The 15,059-nt window shown below is 37.8% G+C and overlaps 1 protein-coding gene across 3 annotated transcripts in view; it reads right to left on the reverse strand.

The window, feature by feature from the left end:
- The window catches only part of GK5 (glycerol kinase 5), an 81,152-nt gene that overhangs the window by 32,404 nt on the left and 33,689 nt on the right, over positions 1 to 15,059 (reverse strand). For 2 of the 3 annotated variants that reach the window (XM_007188073.2, XM_007188072.2), the window contains exons 4-5: positions 8,070 to 8,163; positions 4,334 to 4,465 (exon numbers count right to left, since the gene is read on the reverse strand). The exons of the other annotated variant lie outside the window; for it this stretch is intronic. In XM_007188073.2, the coding sequence (XP_007188135.1) occupies positions 4,334 to 4,465; positions 8,070 to 8,163 (226 nt within the window). The remainder of the gene's footprint in view (positions 1 to 4,333; positions 4,466 to 8,069; positions 8,164 to 15,059) is intronic. 3 annotated transcript variants of the gene reach the window in all.

Here is a 15,059-nt window from a genome sequence, read left to right on the forward strand (position 1 = left end):
GCAGGGGGTGGGGGGAGGAGAAAGAGACAGTCCATAGGAGCTACAGATATTGGAATTAATAGCCATGGACTTTTAAAATACCATGCTAATTATGTGGGGAAAAAAAGTGAAATTCTAGAACTAAAAATATTAAGAACTTAATGGACGGGTTTTCATAATAGAACATTAGAAACAAAGAGATACGAGATTTGGAAGACAGGTTAGAAGAAAATATCCTGAATAAAGTCCATAGAGACCAAAGAATAGAAAATATGTAAGACAGAGTGAGAGACAAAAAGGATTTAGTCAAAAGGTCCAACATACATGTAATCAGATTTTCAGAAGGAAAGAAGATAAGCAGAATGCAGCAGAAATTTATATGTGAAGATAATGGCTGCCAAATTTTCCAAATCAACAACAGATATCAAACAATGAATTTAAGACACCCTACAAACCCCAAGCAGGTTGTCACACCTAGATAATAAGCGCAGAAAATGTGTTTGATCAAGTCAACATCCAGTCATGACAAAATGTCTTGGCAAACTAGGAAAAGTAGAGAATTTCCTTAATTTGATAAAGGATAGCTAAAGAAATTTATACTAAATGTGAAATGTTGAAAGCTTTTGTTCCAAGATCAGGAATGAGAAAAGGATGTTTGTAGTCATCCCTTCTAGTCAATATATCCTGGAGGTCCTTGTCAATGCAAAGGAAAAGAAATGAGAGTAGAGTCATATTTGTACATCATATGCTATTAGAGCAGCGGGTCCCCAACCTTTTTGGCACCAGGGACCAGTTTCATGGAAGACAATTTTTCCACGGACGGGGGTTGGGGGATGGTTCAGGCGGTAATGCGAGTGATGGGGAGCGATGGGGAGCAGCAGATGAAGCTTCGCTTGCTTGCCCACCACTCACCTCCTGCTGTGCAGCCCTGTTCCTAAAAGGCCGCCGACCAGTACCAGTGGTTAGGGACCCCCTGTATTAGGGAACTGCAAATTAAACCAATGAGATACTGCGTCACACCTATCAGAATGGCTAAAATCCAAAACACTGACATCAAATGTTAGCAAGGATGTGAAGCAACTCCCATTCATTGCTGGTAGAAATGCAAAATGGTACAACCACTTTGGAAGACAATTTGGCAGTTTCTTACAAAGCTAAACATAGTCTTACCATATGATCCAGCAATCGCATACCTAGGTATTTACCCAAACGAGGTGAAAATTTATGTTCATACAAAAACCTCCACACAAATGTTACAGCAGCTTTATTCATAATTGCCAAAAACTGGAAGCAACAAGATATCCTTCAATAGCTGACTGGATAAACACACTGTGATACACAATGAAATACTAATTAGTGGTAAAAAGAAATGAGCTATCAAACCACAAAAAGACATGGAGAAACCTTTAATGCATATTGTTAAGTGAAAGAAGCCAGTCTGAAAAGGCTACATTCTGTATGATTCCAACTATACAACATTCTGGAAAAGGCAAAACTATATAAAGACAGTTAAAAAAAGAAAATTGGTGGTTGCCAGGGGTTCAGGGGTAAGAGGAGAGGGATGAATAAATGAAGTGCAGGGGATTTTTAGGCAGTGAAACTATTTTGTATGATACTGTAATCATAGATACATTACATTAATAATATTTTATAATAATGTGTCACTGCTGATTCATCAATTGCAACAAATGTAGCATATTAATGCAAGATATTAATAACAGGAAAACCGTGTTGGGGGGAATATGGGAACTCTGTACTTTCTGCTCAATGTTTCTGTAAACCTAAAACTCCTCTAAAATTAACATGTACTAATTTTTTTAAAGGACAAAAGATTTATTCTGCTTGTATATGTCTTCTTGAGTCAGTTTGGGTAGTCTGTGCATTTCTAGGAATTTTTCCATTTTTTCTAAGTTATCTAATTTGGCATACACTTGTTCATAGTATTGCCTAATAGTGTTTTGTACTTCTGTGAAGTTGGAATTAATGTTCCCTCTTTCATTCATAATTTCAGTTATTTGGATCTTTCTCTCTCTCTCTTTTTTTCTTGTTGTCAGTCTAGCTAATCTTTTCAAACCAACTTTTGGTTTTGTTGATTTTTTCAACTGTTTTTCTAGTCTCTATTTCATCAATTTTCACTCTAGCCTTTATATTACTTTCCTTCTGCCTGCTTTGGGTTTAGTTTGCTCACCTTTTTCCAGTGTCTTAAGGGAGAATATTAGATTTGTTTTCATGTAGTCTCTCTATGTAATACAGTCTTGTTCTAAATTTCCCTGTAAAGACTACTCCTGCTACATCATATCTTAGTATACTGTGTTTTCATTTTCATTTATCTCAAAGTATTTTCTAATTTCTCTTGATACTTCTTCTTTTACCCATTGATTATTTAAAAGTGCTTTGTTTAATTCCCACATATTTTTGAACTTCCCAAATTTCTTTTTGCTACTTATTTCTAATTTCATTCCTTTGTAGTCATAGGAATACTTTGTATAATTTCAGTCCTTTCAAATTTATTGAGACTTGTATTATGGTGTAGCATATGTTCTATCCTGGCTCAGGTTCCATGTACACTTAAGAAGGATGTATATTCTGCTGTTATTAGTTTTCCATAAATGTCTATTAGGTCTAGTTGGTTTATGCTGTTGTTCAAGTTTTCTATTTCCTTGTTGATCTTCTCTCTAGTTGTTCTAACTAGCACTGATGAATTGTTTATTTACACCTTCAGTTCTGTCAGTTTTTGCTTCCTGTATTTTGGAGCACTGTTATTAGGTGCATTATTGTTATATATATTTTTTTTGGCTGCGCAGCTCAGCATGCAGGATCTTCCCCGACCAGGGATGGAACCTGTGCCCCCTGCAGTGGAAGTGTGGAGTCTTAACCACTGGAATGCCAGGGAAGTCCCAATTGTTATATATTTCTGATGGATTGACTTCTTCTTATTATAAAATGCCCTTCTTTTTCTCTAGTAACATTTTTTTGTTTGTTTTTAAAGTTTGTTTCGTCTGATATTAGCATAGTCACTTAGCTTGTGGTTGCTGTTTGCATGGAAATCTTTTCCATTCATTTGCTTTTTAAAAAAATATTTTATTGAAGTATAGTTGATTTACAATGTTGTGTTAATTTCTGCTGTACAGCCAAGTGATTCTATATACATATATATATATTCTCTTTCATATTCATATATACATATATATACATTCTCTTTCATATTCTTTTCCATTATGGTTTATCACAGGATATTGAATATAGTTCCCTGCACCATACAGTAGGACCTTGTTGTTTATCCATCCTATATATACTAGTTTGCATGTGCTAATCCCAACCACTCAATCCTTCCCTCCCCACTCCCCCTCCCCGCTGGCAACCACAAGCCTGTCTTCTCTATGTCTGTGAGTCTGTTTCTGTTTCATAGATTCCATCCGTTTACTTTTAACTGATTTGTAGTTTTGAATCTAAAGTATGTCTCCCATAAGACAGCATATAGTTTGATTTTGCTTTTTTATCCAGTCTAAAACCACAATGAAATATCACTACCTACCCACCAAAATGGCTAAAATTAAAAAGACTGATAATATCAATTATGATGGTAAATGAAATTATAAATTCCCTCCTTCACTGATGAGGGGTGTGTAAATTGTCAAAAACTGTGGAAAAATGTTTGATATTATCCACTAAAGGTGAAAATATATATACACATTCATGCCCTAAGAATTCCATTCCCATGTATAGACACAGCAGAAACGCATTTACATAGCATTATTCATAATGGCCCAAAATGTACATTTGGAAATAACTCAAATGTACATGAACAAAATGGATAAATGGATAAACTACATAAAATCATATACTGAACACTAAATAGCAATGAAAATATAAGGAAATTAATTTACATACAATTTGGGCATATTTAGCAAATATAATGTTAAGCAAAAGGAGTCAGACACAAAAGAATAAGCACTGTATGATTCCATTTACAAAATTCAAAAATATTCAGGCAAAGAAAGCTAAAGTGTAGTGGTGAGGAATAAACATGTAAATTGTAAAAGTGGAAAGAAAATGTAATACATAGTGCCACAGTGTTCTAGTTCTTGATTTGAGTAGTGTTACACAGATATTTGCTCCACAAAATATCACTGAGTGATACATTTTTGTTTTGTTCACTTTTCTATATGTGCCATGACTCACAATAAAAAGGTTTAAAAAAACCAAATTGAGTAAGGATTCCTTGTCTTCCATCGCAATGTGGTGGACACTTAATTTTCCCTCAAAAAATCAAATTATTATCTTTATTCCTTGCATTTTTTTATCCCCATAATCTAGACACACACACACACACACACGCACACTCTTTCCTTACCTCAGTCAGGTTCTGCAAAATCCAGGCCAATCTCAAAGAAACATGCTGGGTTGTGAAAGTGAACAAACTGGCTGCTAAAAATCGTTTACTTCTAGTGACGAAGTGCAGCGCTCGGCAGGAACTGTGTATGAGCTATTTTTTTTTAAAAAGATATTTTAGGAAAATGCATTTAATGGTGTTTGATGTTTCTATATTAAATTTCATACACATGCAAACCAACCCAATAGCAAACAATTTATTTAACTACTTATAAAGTGTTCTCAGCACTTAAGGAGATCAAGCAAAGCACCCTAAGAGGACAATTTGCATTCTAAAATATGAAATGTGACACATCTACTATGAACTTCTTTAGCAAACACTAGAGGCTCAAGTACTTATAAAAGTCTTTTAAAAATAACTGTTTTCTACCTCTTTACCTATTTTTAACTATGAAAGTAAAGGTAGAGAGTCAAGGGAGAAGGCTATTTTTCTATTAGAAATATATTTTTAATCAAGTTACTATTAACCCAGAAGAGAAGCTCCCCTATACATTAAGTGCTTAAAATTTGGGATAAGAGATTTTATTTAATACTATTTATATTTATCTAATGATTGAAGATGAAACATACAGTTTTCAACTTACTTCTTCGTATGCAAAATCTTTAACTGAAAAAAAAAAAGCCTTATACAGAAACCTAGCATTGAGTTTTAAGGTTTGTAAGACATACTAAAAAACACCCAAAAAACAACAGTAAAATAAACCCTTATCCTGCCACTTAACTAGAAGGATGCAGATGGACAATTCAACTTCTGAAACTGATGTTTCACAAAACATTCATTTATAGAGAATTTACCTACTTTTTGCATTTTTTCCTATTATTCCCATCCCTCCCCAAAATAAATGGAAAGATTTTGGTTTATTTATTTAAAATAGAAATAAATTTATTTTTCTTTCATTTTTAGCATAATGCATCAATCAAGAAATGTGTAGACTCAGTTCTCTCTACATTTCAGTTTTGTCCTTTTTTTTTTTGAACAATGAGGCTCATTTTCATTTTTTTCACCTTTTTTTCTTTTTGGTGAGAACATTTACGTTCTACTCCCTTAGCAAATTTCAGTTATAAGATACAGTATTATGAACTAGTCACCATATTATGCATTAGATCCCCAGACCTTATTCATTGTATAACTGAAAGTCTGTACCCTCCTTTTCACCCTGTTCAGTACTCAAACCTTCTGCACTTCCTTATATTTTATATTACTTATTAAATATAAGACTTTTTAAAAGTATTTAAGGTGAACACCCAGAATCCTTCTTCTGATGTGTTATATGTTAAGAAACATTTCAAACTGAAGTGAGTTCTTCTTCCATAAGCAACTATACTTTTCTGTATAAAAACTTAGATTTAGGATCCTTCAGGGATCTTCTGTTAAAATGCAGATACTTTGGCGGGGGCACACAAAAAGTACTAAGAGTTCTAATACCTGCACTTTTAGTCAACATATGAACGAGGAACACTTTTGTTCATATATTTAACAAATATTTATTGAGTACCTTCCATGTACCAAGAACTGCGCTAGGTCCTGAGAAAACAGAGTGAACAAGAGGCAGAATCCCTGCCTTCTTGAAATTTACATTCTAGTGGGAAGAGACAGACAAATACTTAATCAAATCAATAAATGAGATAATCTAAGAAGACACTGGTTGTAAGATGAACCACTATTTAATGTACTAGCAAAAAAGAAAAAAATCCTGCTAGTTAAATTATGACATAATTGTAAGATATAATTTATGGTTAAAATGACCGAAAAACCCCTGATGATTAAAAAATGTATCCTAGTTAAAAATCATCCTTTTCAAAATTGGAAAAAAAAATGTATGTCTTATAACTCATACATTGCTGGTGGGAATGCAAATGGTACAACCACTTGGGGAAAAAGTATGGCAGTTTCTTACAAAATAAAACATACAGTTACCCTATAACCTAGCAATCATCCTCTTGAGGTATTTATCTCAGAGAAATGAAAACTTATGTTCACATAAAATTCCATAAACAAATGTTCATAACAGCTTTATTTGCCATAGCCCAAAACTGGAATTAGCAGAGATGTCCCTCAACAGGTGGTACATCTACCACTGAATACAACTCAGCAATAAGGAGTTGGGACTTTTATGCTAAAAGCAAAGAGAAGCCTTAGCAACCAACAGGCAAGAATCGGAACAGTGAGAGGAAGCATGGGTGCCTGGCATGACTGGAGGAAACTGTGGTGCCAGGAGATTGCCACCACGCCTCAATTACTTCACCACGTTGCCTGCGGGCAGCCTTGGCTAAACGCACGACCTTGGTGCCAGCCCTGGCACATGCTCCCTAAACATTTCCAAGAACCTGAGTCAACAGACCATAAGCATCTGGAAAAGGATGATTATAGGGTAGAGTTCCTTCACTGGCAGGACCAGCTCTGCAATTTTGTGCGCTAAACTCCATGAGCCTGTTTGTGTGCATTTCTCTGCTAAGAGAGGCCAAAACTTATATCATATACCTGTTCAATATCAAGTAGACAAGTGCTTTAAATGCTCAGTTTTGTGCTTGATGTCAGTTTTTCATCACGATTTGAGATCTGGGGCTTATACTACAGAAATAAATGTTTTCACAATTTATTTTAAAAGGAAGAAAAGTTTTATCAAACACCTCACTGACTAACTTAAGGAACATCTAATGACTTGACCTATTCAAAACTAAAATTATATATTAAAGTATAACACTGCACATTATAAATAGTATAATTTTAAATTATATCATTCAAAGTTCGCAATATTTCCTTATAACCACTTTCAACTCTCTTACTCAATATTTCCTTATAACCACTTTCAACTCTCTTACTCTCAACTCTTACTCTTACTCTTACGTTTATCTTTCCCATAAACAGCACCTCTCAGTATTCAGCCTCACAAGTTATTAAAGCAAGGTGCATTTCTATATATTTAACTAACAAAAAAAATCATTGTGGGTGAGCCTATGGCAGATTTGTTTCACTCGTGCATTGCTGTCATATTCTATAAGTATTCAAGTTTGTTTTCATATAAAATTAAAGTCTCCGAACACTTATCAAGGAAAACTGATGCTCCGGATACTCCCCATGCGCCACCTGGTAGGGGCAGCCTAACTGAGAAGGCATTTAACTGTGCGGCATTAGAAGCATTAGAACAATCTATATGCAATACTGATTGTAAGACCAAATACTGCAGGTTTCACCATATTTGAGGAGCTGGAAAATTGTCTCGCTCTTTAACTCGGTAGTCTCACACTTCGGAGTGAGATGCCACTACTGCTGTCACTGTCGTCATCAGCGTCATCATTTGCCAGGCATCATGGTGAAAGCTTGTGGCAGTCAGCTAGTTACCTATCTCAATATCCATTAACCATTTTTATAACAAAAGATGATAAAATCTGGACATAGTCTGTATTTTTTCGATTTCTCCAGGAACGGGAATGAATTCTCACTCACTTGTGAACCTCTGGTCCACCCCAAACCTCCTCAGCGGTTCCTGACGTGCAGCTGTTAAGGACTTCAGTCCACCACCACGCCCTTGGGTGACTACTATTAAATTTCACTGGGGTGGGGAGTGTGCATGTGTGTATTCTCTTCTTAATGTCCTAAGACATCATCAGTAGATGATACAGTTCTGCCTACGGCTAAAGGACATTTACAGGAAAAACAGTAACATCCAAATCACAGAACATAAGAAAAAGATTACCTTCATTAAAAGAGAACTATTCCAAGATTTTACAAGTTCAATAGCTCTTAGGTCTTGCCAACTAATGAAGTTGTGGAAATGCTTTCCCGTTTTCCTAAGAAAGATGGAAACAATATTTTGAGACTCAATATAAATCAGAGACTATATTATATAAAAGATCTGTCACAAGAGAAAACAAAATTAGAAGCCAAACTGTAATTTCAACATATGATTTAATTAATTGGGGCTTTCTGAATGCCTTCTTCTCTTTGATTTGATAAATTGAACACACTTTGTAACAATTATGTGATGTACAGTATAAAATTTTAGATCAGATTCTATCCAAAAACTATTCTTTTTGAAGCATTACAATGTGTACACTTCCAAAAACAAAACTGATGAAAAGCCTTCAAAGACTTGCTTATACAATTTTAAAAGCAAGAAAAAGAAGCCAGTACTTTCTCTTTTCATTGTACTTATCTTAATATACACAATCAGATAAAAACTTCTGTACCTACAGAAGAGCTAAAATGTAGCCTGAGCCTGTTTTTTTTTTCTTTATAAGTTTATTTATTTATTTATTTTTGGCTGCGTTGGGTCTTTGTTGCTGCACGTGGGCTTTCTCTAGTTGCAGCGAGCAGGGGCTATTCTTCATTGCGGTGCACGGGCTTCTCATTGTGATGGCTTCTCTTTGCAGAGCACAGGCTCTAGCCACGCGGGCTTCAGTAGTTGTGGCATGCGGGCTTCAGTAGTTGTGGCTCACTGGGTCTAGAGCGCAGGCTCAGTAGTTGTGGCGCATGGGCTTAGTTGCTCCGTGGCATGTGGGATCTTCCCGGACCAGAGCTCAAAGCTGTGTCCCCTGCATTGGCAGGCGGATTTTTAACCACTGCACCACCAGGGAAACCCCTGAGCCTGTTTTATACCTCTCAACTTTAGGACTGGTTCAGCCCCTGACTGGCAACCTACCCAGGCTTCCCAAAATTTGTCCAAGAAAAAGAAATTCAACAAACTCTGGGTCAATACTACAATAAAAGCACAGCACTAAGAAATAGAGTAGAAATAAATTCTTTTTCCTTTGAGGCTCCTACAAATCAACCACTGCCATCCACTCAGCTTCAACATCCAGCCCAGGCTGGCCTTCTGTGCTCCCTCCAGGCCTCCTCCTGTGTGACTGTGACCACGTTCAATTCCCAAGACTGTCATTTCCCACTCTTTTTAAGCAGTCCTCACCCATGGTTACATCCTCAACTCTATCACCTGGAAACATTCTACCACCAAATTCTATCACTTTGCTATACACCTGAAACACACAAAAAAACAGGTTAATGACAGGGAAATGCCCACAGTATAATATTAAAGGGAAAAAAATCAGGATAAAAACTTTACATATATTGCAATCCCAATTTGCTAAAAAGTAAATAAATAAAGCAAATTAACCAAAAGAAAAAGAAATCCTAACATTCTAATATATCAGTCAATACTTCTTGCTATTATTTCAGTTCTCTCAATCTTACCCCCTAAATACCTTCCCTTCAAACTTACTGCATCCTTTAATCCCTCAAACATTCCCTTTCCTTCTTACCGACCCCTCCTAGGCTTACTTTCCTACTAGGCTTACTTACATGGTCTATCACTTTAATAACTTGCCTTCACACACTCTCTATCCCTTGACTCTTTCTTTTTTAAATTGTGATAAAATATACATAACATAAAATTTACCATTTCAACCATTTTTAAGTGCACAGTACAGTGGCATTAATGTTGTGTAACCATCAGCACTATTTCCAAACACTTGGGCTGTTTCCACCTTCTTCCTACTGTAAATAATGCTGCTATAAACACTGCTGTACAAATATCTGAGTCCCTGTTTTCAATTTCTTTGGGTATATACCTAGGATTAGAATTGTTGGGTCATATGATAATTCTGTGTTTAGTTTCTTTTTTATTTATTTATTTATTTATTTTTGGCTGTGTTGGGTCTTCATTGCTGCACGGGGGCTTCCTCTAGTTGTGGCGAGCGGGGACTACTCTTTACTGTGGTGCGAGGGCTTCTCACTGCAGTGGCTTCCCTTGTTGCGGAGCACGGGCTGTAGGCTCACGGGCTTCAGTAGTTGCAGCACGTGGGCTCAGCAGTTGTGGTGCACGGGCTTAGCTGCTCCGCGGCATGTAGGATATTCCCAGACCAGGGCTCAAACCCGTGTCCCCTGCATTGGCAGGCGGACTCTCAACCACTGCGCCACCAGGGAAGTCCCCTATGTTTAGTTTCTGAGGAACTGCCAAACCGTTTTCCACAGCGGCTGCACCATTTGACATTCCAGCAACCAGTATGTAAGAGTTCCAATTTTTCCATATCCTCACCAACACTTGTTAGTTTACATTTTAAAAATTATAGCCATCCTGGGAGATGTGAAGTGGTATCTCATTGTGGTTTTGATTTGCATTTCCCCAGTGACTAATGATATTGAGCATCTTTTCATGTGCTAGTTGACCATTTGAATACTATTTAAACCCTTTGTCCATTTATGAATTAGGTTTAGGCTTTGGTGTTGTTGCTGAGCTGTCAGTTATTTATATTCTCTGGATATTAATTCTTTATCAAATATATGATTTGCAAATATTTTCTCCCATTTTATGAGTTTTCACTTACTTTAAAGTGTCCTTTTTTTTTTCTTTCTGTTTTTCACCTTTACTAATGGGATCACAGCATTCACATATTAATGGGATCACAGCATTCACATACATCACATACATTTCACCTTTATTAATGGGATCACAGCATTCACATACATTCACATATATCATGAACATGATCATTGTTAGTGATCCAAACGATCACGATTATCATTACTACAAATCAGAGAAGTGATTCTCCTATTGTTATTTTTTAATAAATTTATTTATTTATTTATTTTTATTTAATTATTTTTGGCTGTGTTGGGTCTTCGTTGCTGCACACAGGCTTTCTCTAGTTGCAACAAGAGGGGTCTACTCTTCGTTGCAGTGCACAGGCTTCTTACTGCGGTGGCTTCTCTTGTTGTGGAGCACAGGCTCTAGGCTCGCGGGCTCAGTAGTTGTGGCTTGCGGGCTCCAGAGCGCAGGCTCAGTAGTTGTGGCGCACGGGCTTAGCTGCTCCGCAGCATGTGGGATCTTCCCGAACTGGGGCTCAAACCTGTGTCCCCTGCACTGGCAGGTGGATTCTTAACCACTGTGCCACCAGGGAAGTCCCTCTCCTATTGTTTTAGTCCTCCATCTTAAATTACAAACCAAACATACCAAGACACATACCTTCCATATTACATGCTTCAGTCAGTTTTCAGATATCTAACTGTAGATTTAAGATATCAATGGCTATAAATTTTTTCAGACATTTTAAAAATGCAAATTATATGTTATGTCAAAATAATTTCAGCACGACTTTATTTCTTATTATTCTGTATTAAATTTAGGGCTATTCTCAGTTTCTACTTTGGACAGTTCCAATAGTTAAGAAAATTAAAGAAAAATTACTCATCATAAATAGATGAAAATATCTTGAGAGTATTCTTTGATGCACAAAAGTTTTTAATTTTGATAAAATTCAACTTATCTATTTTTTTCATTTGTTAGCTGCACTTTTTCTTTTTTTTTTTTTTTAAATCTTATTTTGGCCGTGCAGCATGCGGAATCTTAGTTCCCTGACCAGGGATCGAACCTGCACCCCCTTCTTTGGAAGCGCAAAATCCCAACCACTGGACTGCCAGGGAAGTCCCTGTTAGCTGTACTTTTGATGTCATTTAAGAAGTCACTGCTGGGGCTTCCCTGGTGGCGCAGTGGTTGGGAATCTGCCTGCCAATGTGGGAGACGCAGGTTCGAGCCCTGGTCTGGGAGGATGCCACATGCCGCCGAGCAGCTGGGCCCATGAGCCACAACTATTGAGCCTGCGCTCTGGAGCCCGCAAGCCACAACTACTGAGCCTGTGCTCCTAGAGCCTGTGTTCTGCAACGAGAAGCCACGGCAATAAGAAGCCCATGCACTGCAACGAAGAGTAGCCCCCGCTCGCCGCAACTAGAGAAAGCCCACAGGGCAGCAATGAAGACCCGATGCAGCCAAAAATAAAGTAAATTAATAAATAAAAAAAAAAAAAGAAGTCATTGCTGAATCCACAGTAATGGAGATTTCCTGTTTTCTTCTAAGAGTTTTATAGTTTTCTCTTTTAAAGTTAGTGTTTGATCCATTTTTTTTAGTTAATTTTTGTATGTGGTGTATGATAAGAGTCCAACTTCTTCCTTTTGCAAGTGGATGCCCAGTTTTCTCAGCATCATTTGTTGAAAAGACTGTTCTTTCCCTGTTGTCTGGTCATGGCTCCCTGGTTTAAAACCCAGTGACCACCGTATTAGTTTCCTTGGATTGCCATAACAAAGGTCACAAATTGGGTGACTAAAACAATAGCAATGTATTGTCTCACAGTTCTGGAGGCTAGAAGTCCAAAATCATGGTGTTAGCAGGGCCGTCCTCCCTCTGAAACCTGTAAGGGGATCCTCCCTTGCCTGGGAGGATCTGGTAGTTTGCAGCAATCTTTCCTTCTTCACATGGTGTTCTCCCTGCATCTGTCTTCACATGGCAGTCTTCATATGAGGAAACCAGTCATATTTGATGAGGAGTCTACCTCATCCTGCATTATGATCTCATCCTAATTTAAATAATTACATCTGCAATGACCCTATTTCCAAAGGTTACGTTTTGAGGCATTGCTGTTGAGTTATTTCCCCCAAATCTCCTTCGCTCCTAAGTGTGAGATTACTAAGTCAAAGAGTAAGATAATTTTCCAGCTCCTCAAGTGTGATGAAACCTGCAATATTTGCTCTTATAATCAATATTGCATACTGATTGTTTTAACACTTTTAATGCCACACAGTTAAATGCCTTCTCAGCTAGGCTGCCCCTTCCAGATGGTGCATGGGCAGTGTTTGGAACAACAGTTTTCCTTAATAAGTGTTTGGAGACATTAATTTTAGATGAAAGCAAACATGAATATATTATAGAATATGAGAGTAATGCATGAGTGAAACAAATCTGCCATAATCTCACACACATTGATTTTTCTTTTTGTTAGATTAAGATATAAAAATGCACTTTGCTTTAATAACTTGTGAGGCTGAATACTGGGAGGTGCTGTTTACAGGAAAGACAGAGTAATTAAAGGAGTTGAAAAGGTTTTAAGGAAAGGCATGAATCCTGAACCGTATGGTTTTATACAGTTTTTATAATGTGTAATATTATACCTTAATGTATAATTTCAGTTTTTAACAGATAAATTCAAACATTCCTTAAGTTGACTAATTACTTAACTCAGGTAAGTGAGTTTTTTAAACTTTTATTCCTCTGAAAATAAGTGTAATAACTCTAGAAATCTGGTTTTCCCACTCCTCAGGGATTGCCAGTTCTTCCTGGCTGAGGGCTGGAGCTGTCAGTTTGTGACTTTTCCAAACTACTTGGGCAAAGTATGTATTCCTCGTTGGTGTGTGGTCGCTGAAGTTTCTGAAACATCTGTTATGTTTTCTCTGTGATCGGCTAGTGATCTGACAAACATTTTCTAAAATGTGTGGCCTCGGAAACCCCCAAAAGATACTGGCCCTTTAAATCTTTCAATAGACGCTGCCAAAGGAAGCAACTGCAGCTGAGACGGCCAGAACCTAGGTAAGCATCTGTGCCAATTCTGCTGGGCATTGCAAAATCTACCAAAGTACATAGGCACACATTTTGGTAGGACAAAGTTCTCAGCCCTCGTTCCTGGAATGTGGGCCGCTTTCCCCACATGTGCAGTAGGGCTGAAGAATTGAGGCCGGTGGCTGGTTTGCACATGCCCTCTCTTACCCAAGGATAGCAGCCTCTACCTTTATCCAGCAGTCCCCTAGCTGTTATAAGGTCGGATCAGGTTCCAGAGTTCTGAAAGAGCTTATTCCAAACTCTCCAAATCAACAGTTGCTTTGGTGGAGGGACCAACCCCTATAGCTTCCTACTCCGCTATTTTGGTGATGTCACTCTCTACCCCTTGACTTACAAGTTAACTGTGTACCTTTTCAATACCGAATCTGGGATTAATCTAACTTTCTTCTGGATTCATTTTCAATGTCAGAACCATTGAGAGGAGTTGGAGGGAAGTCCCATAGCCTTGTGAATTGGTACCATACCTATGGGATACAAGCTCGTCTGCTCTCTCAAAGTCACTTAAAATGATGAAAGTCTCTCTCTTGTCCCTAATTAGTTTCCTCTCCATTCCCCACCAATGGCACATCTAACTTTTCACTAGATTTCTCAAGCCCTAGGCCACCACTTGCCTCCTGTTTCTCAAGGGAAGTAAGGACACAGGGAATGACTTTCCTCAACTCCCTACTCCTCCAGCTACACCTACAGCGATGGTGCATCTCTCTCGGGTCAGAGGAGAAGCTTTCCCTCTCCAAGTCTAAGGCTGGCACCTCCACCTGTACTCTCTTTATCCATGCCTTCCTGTCTCTTCTATCACTTCATTTCGCAAACATTCCTGCAACTGTCTTCTCTAAACTTGCTTAAATCTCCCCACCTTTGACCCACGATGCCTCCCCACCCAACTAAGCCCTCTCAGGGGTTTCCGTATCACTTCCTACTACCTCAACTACATACAGTTCAAATGCAATTTAGATTCCCAATCATTCATGAAAATTACATTCACTACGGTCATCAATGGAGTTATTTATTTATTTAGTATTGCTTTTTTTTTTTTTTTTTTGGCCGAGTGGCTTGCGGGATCTTAGTTCCCCGACCAGGGATTGAACCCTCGCCCTCAGCAGTGAAAGCGCCAAGTCCACTGGATCTCCAAGGAATTCCCACCAATGTATTTCTAATTCCCAGATTTACAGGATCCTTTTCCATCTGACTTGACCTTTCTGCAGTATTGGCTCCAGACAATCACTTCCTCCTTCCTAGAACTGTCACTTTTCCTAAGTTTCCATGGTATCGCTGTACTGTTTCTCCTCCTGCCTTTCTAAGCACACC

Source organism: Balaenoptera acutorostrata, chromosome 4 (assembly GCF_949987535.1).
Source record: "Balaenoptera acutorostrata chromosome 4, mBalAcu1.1, whole genome shotgun sequence".
NCBI classification, from domain to species: Eukaryota; Metazoa; Chordata; class Mammalia; order Artiodactyla; family Balaenopteridae; genus Balaenoptera; species Balaenoptera acutorostrata.